Source organism: Chiloscyllium plagiosum, chromosome 7 (genome assembly GCF_004010195.1).
Source record: "Chiloscyllium plagiosum isolate BGI_BamShark_2017 chromosome 7, ASM401019v2, whole genome shotgun sequence".
Taxonomy (NCBI): domain Eukaryota; kingdom Metazoa; phylum Chordata; class Chondrichthyes; order Orectolobiformes; family Hemiscylliidae; genus Chiloscyllium; species Chiloscyllium plagiosum.
This window is the reverse complement of record NC_057716.1, coordinates 61099568-61116959: the sequence shown is the minus strand read 5'-3', so window position 1 is coordinate 61116959 and position 17392 is coordinate 61099568. Positions and strand designations below refer to the sequence as shown.

General features: G+C 40.2%; 1 protein-coding gene across 1 annotated transcript in view; it reads left to right on the top strand.

Moving 5' to 3' along the window:
• The window catches only part of LOC122551928 (adenylate cyclase type 10-like), a 187001-nt gene that overhangs the window by 71849 nt on the left and 97760 nt on the right, over positions 1–17392 (top strand). Inside the window, exons 15-17 of the mRNA XM_043694498.1 lie at positions 5334–5420; positions 7978–8258; positions 14352–14548. Of these exons, the coding sequence (XP_043550433.1) occupies positions 5334–5420; positions 7978–8258; positions 14352–14548 (565 nt within the window). The remainder of the gene's footprint in view (positions 1–5333; positions 5421–7977; positions 8259–14351; positions 14549–17392) is intronic.

The window sequence follows — 17392 nt, the reverse complement described above, 5'->3', positions numbered from 1 at the left end:
CCCCCACCCTCCTCCCTGACCTATCACCTTCATCCCCACCCCCATTCACCTATTGTACTATATACTACTTTCTCCCCACCCTCACCCTCCTCTCATTTATCTCCCCACCCTGCAGGCATTCTGCCTCTATTCCTGATGAAGGGCTTTTGCCCGAAGCGTTGATTTTCCTGCTCCTCGGATGCTGCCTGAACTGCTGTGCTTTTCCAGCACCACTCTAATCCACAATATAAAAAACAACAAAGAGTAACTAAGAAGTGAATAAGGAATGCTGCAACAGAACTCATGACCAATCTGATATAATGTAGGTCAATGCGCATATTATACTTCCAATGAGTAGTCTGCTGAACGTAGTTCTCCATAAGGATTGCCAACCTGTCAATGGAGAAAAGCATGTGCTGCCACACCTGAGATGTGTTCACTTGGATGTTTCTTCCCCAAATATCTTTTTCTATTTCTAATGCTACCTGTCTTTGTATCCAAGCTCATTATTGAGTAATAATCACCATATCCATAGTGACACAAACTTGCATTTATGATGGACATCTAAAATAGTCAAAATATCACGAGGTGTTTCATATTAGCATCAGAAACGAACTGACGCAAAACCACACAAGGAGATATTCCAACAAATTAGTCATTGAGACTTAGTCATGGAGATATATTTCAAGGAATGCCTTAAAGGAAGTAGAAAGCTAGAGGCACAGGGATTTAGTAAAGAAATTTCAAAGCTTAAAGCCAAGGATATTTAAGAAAGGCCAACAAATGGCAGATTAAAATTAGAGATGAACAAGATACTAGAATTTGATCTGAAGGTAGTAGAGCTCAACGAGAGTCCAGACACAGTATGTTCCTGTTAGGGTGAGGGGTAAGGATGGTAGGTATAGGGAATACTGGATGACTAGAGAAATTGAGGTTTTGGTCAAGAAAAGAAGGAAGCATATGTCTGGTACAGAAAGCAGAGATTGAATGAATCCTTAGAAGAGTATAGAGACAGTAGGAGGATACTGAAGAGGAAAATCAGGAGGGCAAAAAGGGTGCATGAGATAGCTTTGGCAAATAGAGTTAAGGAGGATCCAAAGGGATTTTGAAAATATGTTAAGGACAAAATGGTAACTGGAGAGAGAATAGGACCCTTCAAAGATCAGCAAGGCAGTCTATGTGTCGGACCGTAGGAGATGTAGTAGATATTAAATGAGTTTTGTGCATCAGTGTTTACTGTAGAGAAGGATATGGAAGATACAGAACGTGGGGAAATAGATGGTGACATGTTGAAAAATGTCTTTATTACAGAGGAGGCAGTGCTGGATGTCTAAAGTGCATAAAAGTGGATAAATCCCCAATACCTGATCAGGTGTATCCTAGAACTATGTGGGAAGCTAGGGAAATGATTGATGAGCCCCTGCTGAGATATTTGTATCATCGATAGTCACAGATGAGGTGCTGGAAGACTGGAGGTTGGCTAACATGGTGCCACTATTTAAGAAAGGTGGTAAGGAAAGGCCAGGGTTCTATAGACCAGTGAGTCTGACATCAGTGATGGGCAAGTAGTTAGAGGGAATCTTGAGGGACAAAATTTACATGTATTTGGATAGGCAAGGACTGATTAGGGATAGTCAGCATGGCTTTGTGCGTAGGAAATCATGTCTCACGAAATTGATGACTGTTTTGAAGAAGAAACGAAGAGCATTCATGAGGGCAGAGAGCTGGTAGTGGAGGATTGTTTTTACGACTGGAGGCCACAAGGACCGGTGCTGGGTCCACTGCGTTTCATCATTTCTATAAATGATTTGGATATGAACATAGGAGGTATAGTTAGTAAATTCACAGATGACATCAAAACTGGAGGTGCAATGGACAGCAAAAAAGGTTATCTCAGAGTACAATGGGATCTCGATCAATTGGGGCAGTGGGCTGAGGAGTGGCAGATGGAGTTTAATTTAGATAAATGTAAGGTGCTGCATTTTGGAAAGGCAAATCAGCACAGGACTTATACACTTAATGGTGAGGTCCTGGGAAATGTTGCTGAACAAAGAGACCTTGGAGTGCAGGTTCATAGTTCCACAGGATAGTGAAGAAGGCATTTGGTATGCTTTCCTTGATTGGTCAGAGCATTGAGTATAGGAGTTGGGAGGTAAAGTTGCAGCTGTACACGACATTGTTTAGGTCACTTTTGGAACACTGCGTGCAATTTTGGTCTTCCTCCTATCGGAAGGATGTTGTGAAACGTGAAAGGGTTCAGAAAAGATTTACAAGGATGTTGCCAGGGTTGGAGAGTTTGAGCTGTATGGAGAGGCTGAATAGGCTTGGGCTATTTTCCCTGGAGCGTCGGAGGCTGAGGGGTGACCTCATAGAAGTTTATAAAATCATGAGGGGCATTGATAGGGTAAATAGACAAGTTTAGGGTAAGAGGGGAAAGATTTAAATGGGACCTAAGGGGCAGCTTTTTCACACAAAGGGTGGGGCATGTATGGAATGAGCTGCCAGAGGAAGTGGCAGAGGCTGGTACAATTACAACATCCAGCATCTGGATGGGTATATGAATAGGAAGGGTTTAGAAGGATAAGGGCCAAGTACTGGAAAATGGGACTAGATTAGTTTAGGATAACTGGTCGGCATAGACAGGTTGGACCGAAGGGTATGTTTCCATGCTGTACACCTCTATGACTCTCTATGACTCTAAGAGTTCAAGGCAGCTAGAGAGAGAGGAATGGATGACATGACAGAAAGATTTGAAAGCAAGCATACAAAATTTTAAATCAAAGCATTTCCTGATCAGGAATCACTGTAGGCCAAGTGAGCACTTGTTAGGAGGTTAACACATCTTAGTTCAAGTTCAACAGCAGAGGTTGTAATTACTGGAATTTATAGAGGGCAGAAGTTAGAAGGCTGGGCAGGAGAATATTGGAATAGTCATAGAAAAGATGTGAATAAAACTTTCAGCAGTTAAGGAGCTGACACATATGAAAATGGACAATACTTTGGAGTCTTGGCAGCAGTCTTGTTGCTGGAATGCACATGTTTAGAAGCTCATCACAGTCAAATCCCAAATTGACGAGTTCAACCACAGAGAGTGACCAGGAAGAAGGTGAAGGTAATAGCTCGAGAATGGAATTTGTGATGGGACAAAAAATTAGCTAGCTATTACTTTGCAGGAAATGTTTGCTCATCGAGAACTGTTTGCCGGCCAAATACTGTGACTGATGAGATATCAGGATTGCATATAGACAAGACCAGGTAAAGGATTGAAGGAAACCCTTTCCAAACAATATCAGCAAACCAGTTGACAGTTTCATTGTTGTTGTACTGACAGCACATTGTTCAGAGATATTTAAAACTGAAATTCAAATTCTCACATACGGTGAGATGTATAATCACATTCATCTAAATTATTAGTTCAGCCATTCAACTAGTTCAATTGTTGGTCCAATCATACCCTCATAGCCAGTATCAATATCAATCTAACTGCAATGATTTTTGTTGTCAAGTTGTGGAGGTGTTGATGTTGGCCTAGGGTAGACAAAGTTAAAAATCACATAAGGTAAAAATCAACTAGGTAAAAACAATGACTGCAGATGCTGGAAACCAGATTCTGGATTAGTGGTGCTGGAAGAGCACAGCAGTTCAGGCAGCATCCAAAGAGTAGTAAAATCGACGTTTCGGGCAAAAGCCCTTCATTAGGCTTTTGCCCGAAACGTCAGTTTTGCTGCTCTTTGGATGCTGCCTGAACTGCTGTGCTCTTCCAGCACCACTAATCCAGAATCCTAAAAATCACATAACACCAGGTTATAGTCCAACAGGTTTATTTGGAAGCACTAGTTTTCGGAGAGCTGCTCCTTCATCAGGTAGCTAGTAGAGCAGGAGCATAGGACACAGAATCTATAGCGAAAACATCATTGTGTCATACACTGATGTAATGTATTGAACAAACCTAGATTGCTGTTAAGTCTTTCATCTTTTGGAATTGGCTGCAGGTTTCGATTCATTAATACGTAAATCCCAGAACATCTTTCAAGTCACATTCCCAAGATAACTGAAGGTTTTATAAAATTAAAGGTGACATCTCAGCTCAGACAATGCATTAAAGGTGTGAGGTTAGAGTCTATATGTAGTCCAATCTTGAATCAAACCGTTTCTATTTCCAAAGTAGGAATTTATAAAACGTTGCACGGATTATAAAAAAAGAATGACTGCCTACAGATTGTGTGCTTTTTGAACAAAATCAAATGTATCTGCTAATACAATTCTGCAAATGCAAATTCACTCCATAGACTTATATGTATGCATGTGAGGGAAAGTGTGTGTGCGTGCGCACGCATATAGCCAAGTTCTGTACACATGTGGATGGCCTCAACCGGGACCTTGGGTTCATGTCACACTACAGGTCACCCCAATACACTATAGTCTCACACACAGACAAGTAAGCATACTCACACACTCATGCTGAGACTCTCTCATACACATGCTCTCTCTAAGGCACACACACACACCTCACACTCACACCCATGCGCACACCCTCTCACAGGCATATACTCCATCACACTCACAACATACTCAATCAAGCATGCGTACACACACACACACACATACTCTCACTCACACTCTCTCACTGCCTCACATGCATACACGCACACACACACACATAAGTCTATGGGGTGAATTTGCATTTGCAGAATTATATTAGCAGATACATTCTATTTTGTTCAAAAAGCACACAATCTGTAGGCAGTTTTTTTTATGTAATCCATGTGACATTTTATACTTTGGAAATAGAAGCAGTCTGATTCAAGACTGGAATACATACAGACTCTAACCTCATACCTTTAATGCATTGTCTAAGCTGAGGTGTCACCTTTTTTTTTTGTAAAACCTTATGTTATCTTGGGAATGTGACTTGAAAGAAGTTTTGGGATTTAAATATTAATGAATTGAAACCTGCAGCCCATTCTAAAAGATGAAAGACTTAACAGCAATCTATGTTTGTTCAATATATTGCATCAGTGTATTACACTGTGATCTTTGCTATAAATTCTGTGTCTTATGATCCTACTCCACTAGCTTCCCGATGAAGGAGCAGTGCTCCGAAAGCTTGTACTTCCAAATAAAACTGTTGGACTATAACATGGTGCTGTGTGATTTTTAACTTCTATTGTCAAGTAACCAATCTGCAATCAGTTTCTACGTTCACACAGGCAAAATGGGACTTTGGACAGGTACCTGAAGCACCTCAGACCTTTGGAAGTGTATCCCAGCAAGAAATAGATGACTGTAGAAGAGGTGGAAAGCAATTAGGCATTTTTAGAAAACATCCACAACATACTAATTTTGTCTTTCAGTTTCCCGTTTCAGAAAAAGTCTCACTCATGGACAGTAGGACCAAGCACAGGGCATTTAGAAATTATGTGATTGCAATAATCAAGCAGGTAACAAAATTTTGATTACTTTTCTGGAACCCAGTTCTAATCAGCATGTAAATAAAAAAAAGCATCAGAAGCCAGGTACAAAATAAATGAGCGCAGTACGTACCTCAACTCACCATGCATTTGAGTCCCTTGTGTGTAACTCTGGGAGAAAGTGGATTTTTTTTTGGTATTTATTGCTGGTTAGAATCGGACCTCATACTGTTTCTTAACATATTGAATGTTTTGAATGATTAATAAACAGTATTATAGTGGAATGATTAAAATAAGATTACCTGAAAATTTGCAAGAATTTGAATATGAATGCAACATATGATAAAGTGATATAAGTCTTTGTTATATTGATCTGGACAAATTACAGTGCAAAGCCTTAACACACAGCGTTCTTGCAATTATTTACATCTATAATTAATCACTATCAATAACTTCTATATATTTAATGCAGTGTAATTAATAATTTAAAACTTATGAAGTAGCTTAATTATTTAGGTGGGTTGGTCTGGTCTGAATTTGTCACTGTGGTGTCCTCCAGACATAATCATTTGTAAATATGTTCATTCTTGGGATGGAATTATTGCTGGCCAGGCAAACATTTATTGCCGAACCTTGGTTGGTCTTAAGAAGGTGCTCATCCTCACTTTGGACAGTTGTGATCTATGCAATGAAGATAATCCAATAATGCGATGAGGTAGGCAGTTCTAGGCTTTTGACTCAGTGACAATGAAGGAATGGAGTGTTACTGCAGGATAAGTCAGATTCCATAACGAAATTTGGCTGGATAAATCATGTAACACACTTCTGTTTCATTTTCATTTCATTCCGTTCCATGGTCATCTTTAACTTAAACGTAAACACATAAGGCCGCAGATTAAATTTTAACAATAGAACAGAGGTTTCTTACACAAGAGAATAAATAAATAAAGCAAACTAAGCTATCCAAATATAACAAATCTTGAAAGATTTCCAAACACAAAGAAAGACCCATCTAATTCCTGACATCATTCATGTTAGAGTTACTCAAGATTCCAAATAAAATTTCCTTTTCCATCAAATCTGAATGTTTAACTTGACTATTTATTCTTAGTTCCAATCCCATGAGTTGCAAGGCCATTTCCTTTGATTACAACCATGACTGAGGGCTAATGCTTTGTTAGTCCTTTAATAATCTGCGAAGTTCCAAATAAACATTCCTGATCTGGAAGTTTTTGGAAACTATACCTTTTATACTGAGGTAATATATACCGTTAACTGAAAGCTTTTAACTAAAAATAAATTTTAAAAGTGCTCATCCTAGCTTCTGCTAGGCAAATTGATTAACATGTTTCCCCCCTCATCGTAAAAACCCACATTATAAACAAATTTTGTCAAATCTTCCTTCAGAGTGCTTCAGTCATCTATTCTCTTTTGTACTGGTTTCAAAACACAGTCTGAAGAAACTAACCTAAAGTTAGTTTAAATTTAAACCCTCCAAAAACCAAGTTAAATTAATACATAAATAGAGTCATAGAGTCCTACAACACGAGACAGGCCCTTTGGCCCAAACTGGTCCATGCCGACCAAAATGTCCATCCACGCTAACCCTATTTCCCTGCACTTGGCCCATATTCTTCTAATCCTTTCCTGTCCATGTATTTAAAGAAATGCTTTTTAAATGTTGTTAATGTACCTGCCTCTAGTGACATACTTCTAAACGCGTTCACTTTAACTCTGTAGGTATATGCATGTAATGCAGCTATAAATTTAAATGATCAAAGGCAAGTTAGAATATGCTGGGATAACAAGCATATAAATACTGTGTGATACTGAGTTCTTCATACTGCCAGAACTGTTTGGCCACAATTTTATGCTCCCCCATGAGCAAAATAGCTAGGATAAAGTAAAAGTTTGAGCCACCACAGCAGCACCATGCCAATTGTCTGCCTCCACTCATGCATGTGGACATCAACTGTGGTGAGGGCAATTGTTATCTACCGAAGGACCAACTCTCCCAACAGATGAGATTTAGCCAGAGCAGAGAAGTCCTTGGTACAGTGTTGCTGGGCTGGTGATGGGCTTCATGTCCCCGACTGGATATCCTGCGATCCCAAAAATATTGCCTCCCTCTCTCTCCCACTGCCTTTCCCCCCAATCCTGCATGCTATCGTTCATGACCTCCTACTTCCATTGTCTCTTCTGCTTTGAGGCCAAACATAGTCTCAGCCTTGGCCACTAGTAGCGCTGCTGGAACCAAATGGCCACTCGCACTTTGAGTGACAGCTGCAATCTGAGGAAGGATCTTGAATCAAATTGGATAGGATCTCATCTTGATGCAATTAAAAGTTAGACAGATTTTAAATAGCTGCCCACCTCCCTCTATGTAAAATTCAACCTCAGAGTTAGTTGAAGCAGAAGTTGTATTTTGAAGTTTGATTAAGTTATTCCAATAGAAGATCAATAACATCTCAAATAATGTTTCTTTCATTTAAATTAGCTAATATCTGTATAACCTGATTAAGTTTTTGTACGTCATTCAGTTAAGATTTTTATCACTAATATTTCTAATGTGTTTGGCGTGTTACAGAGTGTTGCGACAGATACAGGTCTACTAGTCATTGATCAGGTTCAATACATTGATACACCATCATGGGAACTTATCTTGCAAATGCGTGCTAGTCTTCCTTTGTTCATGGTTATGGCGCTGAGACCATTTACTGTAGAAAAGCCACCCTGTCAAGCTGCTATAATGGTCATGAGGAGCCAAAGAACTCTCTATGTCAAGCTTTCAGGCTTGGATCCAAGTATAATCCGTCCACTTGCCTGCCAGATCCTCGGGGTCATTAGCATTCCACGAGAGCTGGAGACGTAAGTACAAAGTCTAATTGTGGTATATAAACTTCACAATATAAATATTCGCATAAAGTGATCCTCAAAATCAGATAGAATCTGTTAATCAACATTTATAGCATCAACTTGTTTGTCTTCTAGGTTTAATGAAAGTGTTAAAATTTCATAATGCCCTTTACTATCTCTAATTTAATATCTCCGGCAGACGAGATCCCAGTGGGCTCAGGTTCGATCCTGTTGAAGGAAAGGAGAATGGGGCCGGCTGTGTCAGTGGGGAGGGTACGGGGTGGGAGGTCATGCCCAAGGCTCGGGGTGGCCATCAGGTCCCGGGGTAGGGGTGGTAGGGTGCCATATCTAGTCTCTGAGTGGAAAAGGTTGGGTAACAAGGATGATGTTTTGGGAGCTCGCTCTCAGGCTGGGGGTGTCAGGTCCAGGAGTGTGATTGTGTTTGGTCAAGGTGTGGATGTGGAGTGGGGAGAGGAGTTGGTATCGAGTGCCAGGCTGGGTATTTTAAGCGCTGTGAGATAGGGCCAGGGAATGGGGGTTTGTTTCATGTTCCAGGAGTCTGGGTGTGTAAGGGGTCTATTAGTTTCAGGGTTATGAGTGAGATCTGTTAAACAGTTACTCGGGAGTCAGACTATGCATTTAATAGCCTGACCTTTCCTAAGTAACTATTTTACTTAATTTTATAAAAACCATCCAAAGTCTCTAGTTTTCATGGAGATCTTCACAGGGTTCCAGGCTTAGTGGAATTGCCATCAGATAATTCAGTTTCCCAGGCAATTCCTTGGAAGTCTGCCACAATGAAATTCTACAGGGTCTCTGTGCACAACTCTCATATATGCTTGTATAATGTCTGGCCAGCATAAAATCTGTCCCAGTGGATTACTCAATCTATCTTGGGAGCTGATGCCTGCTGAACAGATCATCAACTAGTTTGAGTGGTGAACAACATCGCAAAGTGTAGGTATCCAAGAGGATGAAGATCAATGTCTCAGCCCTAAAGGGGTCTGATGAAGAGTGGAATCACGGTGCTGATTACAGCAAACCTGGAAAATCTTCATGCATTCTGAAATATGTGACCACCTAGAAGAAAAGCAAACAAGCTTCACTGCAAACCAGAACAACCCAAACTGCCCAGACAATACTGGTGTTCTAAGGAAGGGTCGCTGGACCCAAAATATTAATTCTGATTTCTCTGCACATTTACTGCCTGATCTGCTGAGCTTTTCCAGCAATTTCTGTTTTTGTCACCTGTCAAGAGCTGGCTGAAGGCTGACATTCAAAGACAAGTCAGAAAGATAAAAGGCATGAGTAGGAAGAGAATGCCCATCCAACAATGAGATGACCATTAAATTATGCTCAGCTTTTTGAAGTCACCAGGGCAATCTATAGACCAATGTCAAATGTACAAAATTCCTTTGGCTCATACAATTGTGTCTCTCTCTTCTTCTTCAAGCTAACAATACTATCGCTAATCCTAAAAAGAACATTTTCAACAATTCCTCAATTGTGAATCCACCTTCCTCAAACCACCATTTTATCTATGGCTGTATGTCTCATGTGTAGGAATTTATTTTTAAAAAGTTTCAATTAGTAGAATTATATGTTTACCTGTGACTACAAATTATTTATTTGTAATAAACAGCAGAAATCTAGTCAGTGTTTTCTATTCACCTGATTCCATCAAACAGACAAACTTGTATACTTTGATTAAGTTATTTATTTTTATGTGATCCCAAGAGTAGTGGGGCTGAATAATCAACCCACTTTTCAAAGTGGTTGGGAACAGAGGTTGTGTTGAAACTATATAAAAAAAACAGTTTTGGCCTTAGTGGAGTAGTATTGTGTCCAGTCTGGGCACCATTTTTAGGACAGATGAAAGTGCAGAAACAATTTAATATTGTTCCAGAGATGAGGAATTTCAGTTATGAAGATAGATTTGAGAAGCTAGGAATTTTCAAATCTTGAGGGGTCTAGACAGAGTAGATAGGGAGATAAAGGATCGAGAAGTAGAGGGCACAGATTTAAAGTAATTGATGAAAAAAACAAAAGCAATGTGAAAACAATCCGTATCATTTGGAACTGTGGGTGGAGGCAGGTTCAATTGATCATAGACTGTTATTTGAAAAAGAACAATGTGTAAGATTGTATGTGCAGACACAAGGCCAAAAAGCTTCCTTCTAAACATGACAATGCTGTGACTTAAAGCCAGCCAAACAGCTCAGAGGGAGAGTAGGAGAAGGGCTCATAGCAAGCGGTCATAGCTAGCCCAGGTGCTAGGGACAATTCTCCAACCTGAATCTCATGATGACCAATATTTGGAATGTCTGTGCTGCACTAAGGCAATCCTCACTTGAATCTGCCAACTGTGCAGCAACAACTACAACCTCAAAGTAGGACAAGGATTGCAAGGTGGCTCTGGCCATGAACCATGATGCATCTGGCTCCCCTTACGTTACCCCTTGCAGCCTGATGTAGTGGTGATGCATCGTAGCTACAGTGCACAGTTACATAATGCTAACTTAATTTTATTTTCTCCTGTGAAAATAATTGGTTTGCACATGCCTGTTACAGACCTGTGTCGGAATTTCATGCCTTTAGGGTGCAGCTGCATGTGGGAACATAGGCAATGTGTCATGTAGATCATCCTGTGGCAGTTTACAGAAGCTAAATGAGTGGTTTCTGGGCAACAGAGCTACTTATTGATGACATGACTCACGATTGCAATTTGCAACCCATCAAAGTGTAGAGAAGGCATATAATGAGAATTATGGTGCCCACCAGAAACAGCAAACCATGAATGAGCTAAAGCAACTATTCTGCTACTTTTCCTGCTCTAGAAAACCCTGTGGAACTCAGGCGATTGGACGCCAAGACTTTGCAGTCTACTACTCACTGCACAATTTCACTATCATAAACAAAACAAACCCTCAGCAAAGCTACAGTGACACTAAATTGGAGGTGTAGTGGACAGCGAAGAAGGTTACCTCAGATTCCAATGGGATCTTGATCAGATGAGCCAATGGGCTGAGGAGTGGCAGATGGAGTTTAATTTAGATAAATGCGAGTTGCTGCATTTTGGGAAAGCAAATTTTAGCAGAATTTATACACTTAATGCTAAGGTCCTATGGAGTGTTGCTGAACAGAGACCTTGGAGTGCAGGTTCATAGCTCTTCGAATGTAGAGTCACAGGTAGATAGGATAGTGAAGAAGGTGTTTGGTATGCTTTCTTTTATTGGTCAGAGTATTGAGTACAGGGGTTGGGAGATCATGTTGCGGCTGTACAGGATGTTGGTTAGGCCACTTTTGGAATATTGCGTGCAATTCTGGTCTCCTTCCTATTGGAAAGATGTTATGAAATCTGAAAGGGTTCAGAAAAGATTTACAAGGATGTTGCCAGGGTTGGAGAATTTGAGCTATAGGGAGAGGCTGATTAGGTTGGGGCTGTTTTCCCTGGAGCTTCGAAGGCTGAGAGGTGACCGCAAAGACGTTTATAAAATCATGAGGGTCATGGATAGGGTGAATAGTCCAGAACTAGAGAGCAAAGGTTTAGGGTGAGTGGGGGAAGATATAAAAGGGACCGAAGGGGCAGTATTTTCATGCAAAGGTGCATGTATGGAATGAGCTGCCAGAGAATGTGGTGGAGGCTGGTACAATGGCAACATTTAAAAGGCATCTGGATGGATATATGAATAGGAAGGGTTTAGAGGTGCTGGCAAATGGGACTAGATTAGGTTGGGAAATCTCATCAGCATGGATGATTTGGACAAAGGATCTGTTTCCATGCTGTACATCTCTATGATTCTATGAGGCAAGAAGCTGAAGTGCATGAGACAGAGCAGGAAACAAAAGAGACCCATCACCTAGATAATTTTTTAACCAGAGCATTAAACAGTATCACCAGTAACCTCAATCCCAATTCCCAACTTACCAACTGTCCCAAAACTTACTCCCTCTCTCTCTTAAGATCATTTCCATCAGTGAGTTTGAGAGCATGAGTCAAAGCATATGCATATATATGTTTAGTGATTGATAGAGATAATTGGTGGGTGAATGTGTACAAATGTGGTGACTTGATCAGTGGTGTAGTTGATAAGATTAGGCATTTAAAAGATACTTCCATTGACCTTGGCATCTAACCCATGCCAAAAAGCAAAGACTATTTTGTATCCAAAAGCAGATCTTAACACATTTCTGTTCCCCTAAGCAGCATATGAAAATGTCAGTCTCGAAGATGAGCTAAATCATGAAGTCAGCTTAAATCCACAAGATTCTGACCCAGAATTAAGCATTCTGCTAACCAAATCAAGCTTACACTTAACTTGCAGTGTAATTCATGCTGTGAAGTAGATGGAGAAAATGTTACTTTTAATTTCCATAGCACTCCTTACTGCAGGAAATTATCCAAACACTTGTATTTAAGGAGAAAGTTGTGGTGATGGCAGGCAAAGTCAAATGGCATTGTTGATACCAAAGACCGAAGGCAAGATTAATGGAGCAGGCTCTAAGGAGCTCCTTGGAAAGTTAGGAAGGATGAGCAAACATGGAAATATTTAGCAAAGATTTCTAGAGAACAGGGGGAAAAAACTGATTGAATGAGTGACCTCTGTGGTGTCTTGTGGAAACCAAGGAGTAGCCTAAGATTAACGATATAAAGATTAAATGCCCTTGGATAAAACAGAAGCAGATTTCTAACATAAAGCTTGTAACGGACATAATAACTCGTGGATGCTCATTTCCATATGCCACTCACCCCACTCCTCATGGCATAGTTAAAGCATCTGAAAAGCACTAAAGTCCCAGTACACAGATAGGATGGTGCTGAAGAGAGTAGCACCATTACTTATTTTCAAATACAGCCCATTTGGCTTCCAGACTTTCACATGGTGCTTTAATGCAGAGTGAAACAAAGCAATGGATATTTTGAAATTTAGGGCTTTTGAAGTCAACTGACAGGAACATGGATTCCAGTGCAAATTAAATATGTTGTGGGTAGTTTAAGATAAACACTGTTATGGACCAGACCAGACCTCCCCAACACCTCCCCCCTTCCCCTCCCCCCACCTCCTGAGACACATGCAGCAGCTTCCCCACACAGAGAGAGAGAGAAAGAAGCAGCCAGGAGAGATTCACTGCCTTCCAACCCTGCTGAGACTCCAGCAACAACTGCGAAAGGCTAGCTAAAAATCCAGGATCAGTGAGAGCTTGATCACACCTACTGAAGCTGCTTCTATTGTTCCAACTTTTAAAATCCTCAAGGCGTCACAAGTTGTTTAGCTACTCACAGACTTCTTTGCATTTGTCCCTCAATTTGTCTCTAAAAGAAACAAGGACAGAACACTCATCTTAAAGCTATAATATTATCACACACTTATGCCACTGGGGAATTTAAGCAGCTATGTAGCCATTTAAAAGGCTCCACACATGCCAACTGGTGTGCAAAAGCGTTGATGTCTGGTTCCAAAAGCTATCGCCATGCACAAACCTCAAAGAGCCACACAATGGCAGGAAAAATTACAGGAAATACATGTTGTGACTTGTGGATTGTGGGCATGGACAGATTAACTAAAGGTTTATTGGAGAAGTCAAACCTTGAAATTGTAAAGACATGGAGTAGAGTTTCAGCAGCATTGAAATGACAAAGGCAACAGCAAAGAAAGTGCAGCTTAATGCGCTCATACTAGTGTCTTCAATGCTCCCCATTACTGCATCTTACCAAGCACTATGTTGATTGCCTCCTTGTAAAATAAATACCTATTGCAAAATCCAGAAATCCTTCACTGGCTGCTGGCATATAATAAGTTAAAAATCACACAACACCAGGTTATAGTCCAACAGGTTTAATTGGAGTATAACATGGTGTTGTGTGATTTTTAACTTTGTACACCCTAGTCCAACACCGGTATTTCCAAATCATGGCGTTTAATAATGTGGGTTAATTGTTTCCATTGAGAAAAGTGCTTAAACATTAGGCAAAATGTTCATCAAATCATAATTTGCTACTTTGCGGGTCCTATATAAATAGAAAGCAGTATTGAAAATATGTATAATTACTTATTTTGTAACAAACTATTATATTCCTTGCATGGGCTTTCTTTACTTTGCCAGGTTACTGACAGAACGCAGCTATGGCGTACCATACTACTGTGAAGAAATACTTAGAAGTCTCTATTATAGTGATCTCATACTCCTGGAACCATTAGATGAGGATGACGATGATGAAAGTGATGCTGTATTTGCTTACAGTAGAAAGAAGATCACTGTTTCTTCTGATTCAGTTTTGCAAAGGGAAAACAGAAAAAAAAGCAAGTCTGTAGGGTACATCAAATAGGTCTCACAGCATAGAAAGGGGCTGTTTGTTTTGTTGTGCCCGTGCCAGATGGTGGAGAGAGTTGTTCAATTTAGCTACACATCACCATGTTTTGTCCCCTAACCCTGAAAAATTAGTGTTTTTTTTCCAAGTACATTGCAATTTGCCTTTTAAGAGTTCCTACAATAATGCTTCCCTCACCATTCAAGGTGTGTATTCCTGAGTTTGCCAACCCTCTGAGAAAATCCATATCTTAAATCCCTTCTAGTTTTGTTAGTTTGGAAATTGGTTGTTACAATTTCCACTATTTGATCTACCAAAGCATCATAGGTAGATTTATATCATTTTTAATACCTAAATTGAATAGCATGCTATTCAGTCTCCCGCAGCTTTCTCTGCTCTAACGAGAAAAATCCAAGCTTCTCCAATATACCCACATGTTACAACAAGTGCAAAGAGTGAAAAAGCTTCAGTTTGGCCTGTTTGGTCACACACTAGCCTCCGACTTGGAGCTTCACACCCCAAAGAGAATTTTACCAACAGTAGAAGGGGTGAGCCTGCCACTGCTCAGGGAAACAACCAGATGAATTATACTCATGTCCCAGAGGCTTCCGGATCAAATACCTTCTTATTTCAGGACTCGGAGGCCAGTAGTGGAATTATCCCTGAGGCAATGGCTGTCCCCACAGCAATGGCATAGTCTGCCCTCAGAGACCATTTGGGTCCCTCTCTGGACCTTCCACTCCAGGGGCTACCTATCTTGTTCCCAAACACCACCAAAATGTCTTCAAGGTGAAATGACTATCATTTATAGTTCTAGAAATGTGGTTTTGGCAAATGGGACATCATCCTTAGTATGCGGGTAGCCCTGGTGGCAGGTACTTAATTGAGATCCTAAGTCTGACCACTTGTGGAAATGAGAGGACTCCCAAATGTTAGGCCCAAAACTGACACTGCAACATCAAGTCTGGATCAAAGATGAGCCCAGAGATGAACCTATACCATACTTAAAGTGTATGTTTTAGTATTGTCTATTCTGTATGCTTAACACATGCATTGAAAAGGTGGAAAGAACTCAGTTTAATAACTCCAAATAATATGATTTCGGCTACAGCAGATCCCTATAATTGCTGGAGTGGAGAGCCAGCCTATCTCTCCACTCCAGCAGTTATAGAGATCTGCTGTAGCCGAAATCATATTATTTGGAGTTATTAAACTGAGTTCTTTCCACCTTTTCAATGCATGTGTTAAGCATACAGAATAGACAATACTAAAACATACACTTTAAGTATGGTATAGGTTCATCTCTGGGCTCATCTTTGATCCAGACTTGATGTTGCAGTGTCAGTTTTTATGCAAAAATAGAGATCAAAGTGTTATAACTGTTCTTATTTAAAAGTTTATGAGCTATTTTTCACAATAGTAAGATTAAAAAGTATTTATGGATTTTCATACAGGGATACCTATTAACAATATTTACATGCAGATAATAGGATTTGCAATAATAGGAATTATCGGAGAATTAACACCTGACAGTTTAAAAGTTTAAGTTTTAAAGGTAATCTGGTCTTGATGTATTCTTAAGTATCTATTCTAAAACAACATTTCTAAACCTCTCTCATTGGATTTTTCCACATTCTCATTGATCAGAATCTTGCAGAGACAGCAGGGCCTAACATTTGGGAGTCCTCTCATTTCCACAAGTGGTCAGACTTAGGATCTCAATTAAGTATCTGCCACCAGGGCTACCCGCATACTAAGGATGATGTCCCATTTGCCAAAACCACATTTCTAGAACTATAAATGATAGTCATTTCACCTTGAAGACATTTTGGTGGTGTTTGGGAACAAGATAGGTAGCCCCTGGAGTGGAAGGCCCAGAGAGGGACCCAAATGGTCTCTGAGGGCAGACTATGCCATTGCTGTGGGGACAGCCATTGCCTCAGGGATAATTCCACTACTGGCCCCCGAGTCCTGAAATAAGAAGGTATTTGATCCGGAAGCCTCTGGGACATGAGTATAATTCATCTGGTTGTTTCCCTGAGCAGTGGCAGGCTCACCCCTTCTACTGTTGGTAAAATTCTCTTTGGGGTGTGAAGAGAGCCCAAATTGGCTACTTAAGTGGTTTCATCAAGAAGCCTTTCCTGTCACAAACAGAACAGCCTAGTAATGGGAAGACATCAGACACCACCTTAAGACTGCCACCCACTGATACCTTCCTGCCATCTAGCGCATTGCCATGAGGCCCAAAAGAACTTGCTTTACAGTTGTAGAGTCATTATGGCACAGAAGGAGGTATGTCCCACACAGAATCCATGTCAATTCCCTATACAGCATCAATTAGTTTCAATACCCTCATTCTATTCCAATGGCGCAACAACTTTATTTCACTCGAGTGCTGGTCTAAATTCATTTTGAAGTCACTATCACCTCCACTTCATCCACTGTCATAGTTAAGGAGACCCAGGACTTTATTTCGTTTTTTTGTGTGGATTTATGCCCATATTCATGAGTCTTATTCAAGATAGACATTGTTACAACACAGGGTAAACTCTCCTGCTTAATTCAAACCAGCAACACAAAAAAGATTTGTCACATGCAGTAATTTGTGAAAATTCGAGAAATTAAAAACTATTTAAAGTAAAAATTAACAACTTTATTTCTTAAAGTATAACAGAGAATAATTAACTAACAACAATTTACAACTTCTTCCTCTAACCTATCTTTTACCTTCCCCTTCTACAGCACTAGTCTGATAAAACCCCACTGATTAAGATTTACCAAGACTTAAAGTTTTCAAAACCAGCCAGCTGTCAAATCTTCTAATTGGAGCCTACTA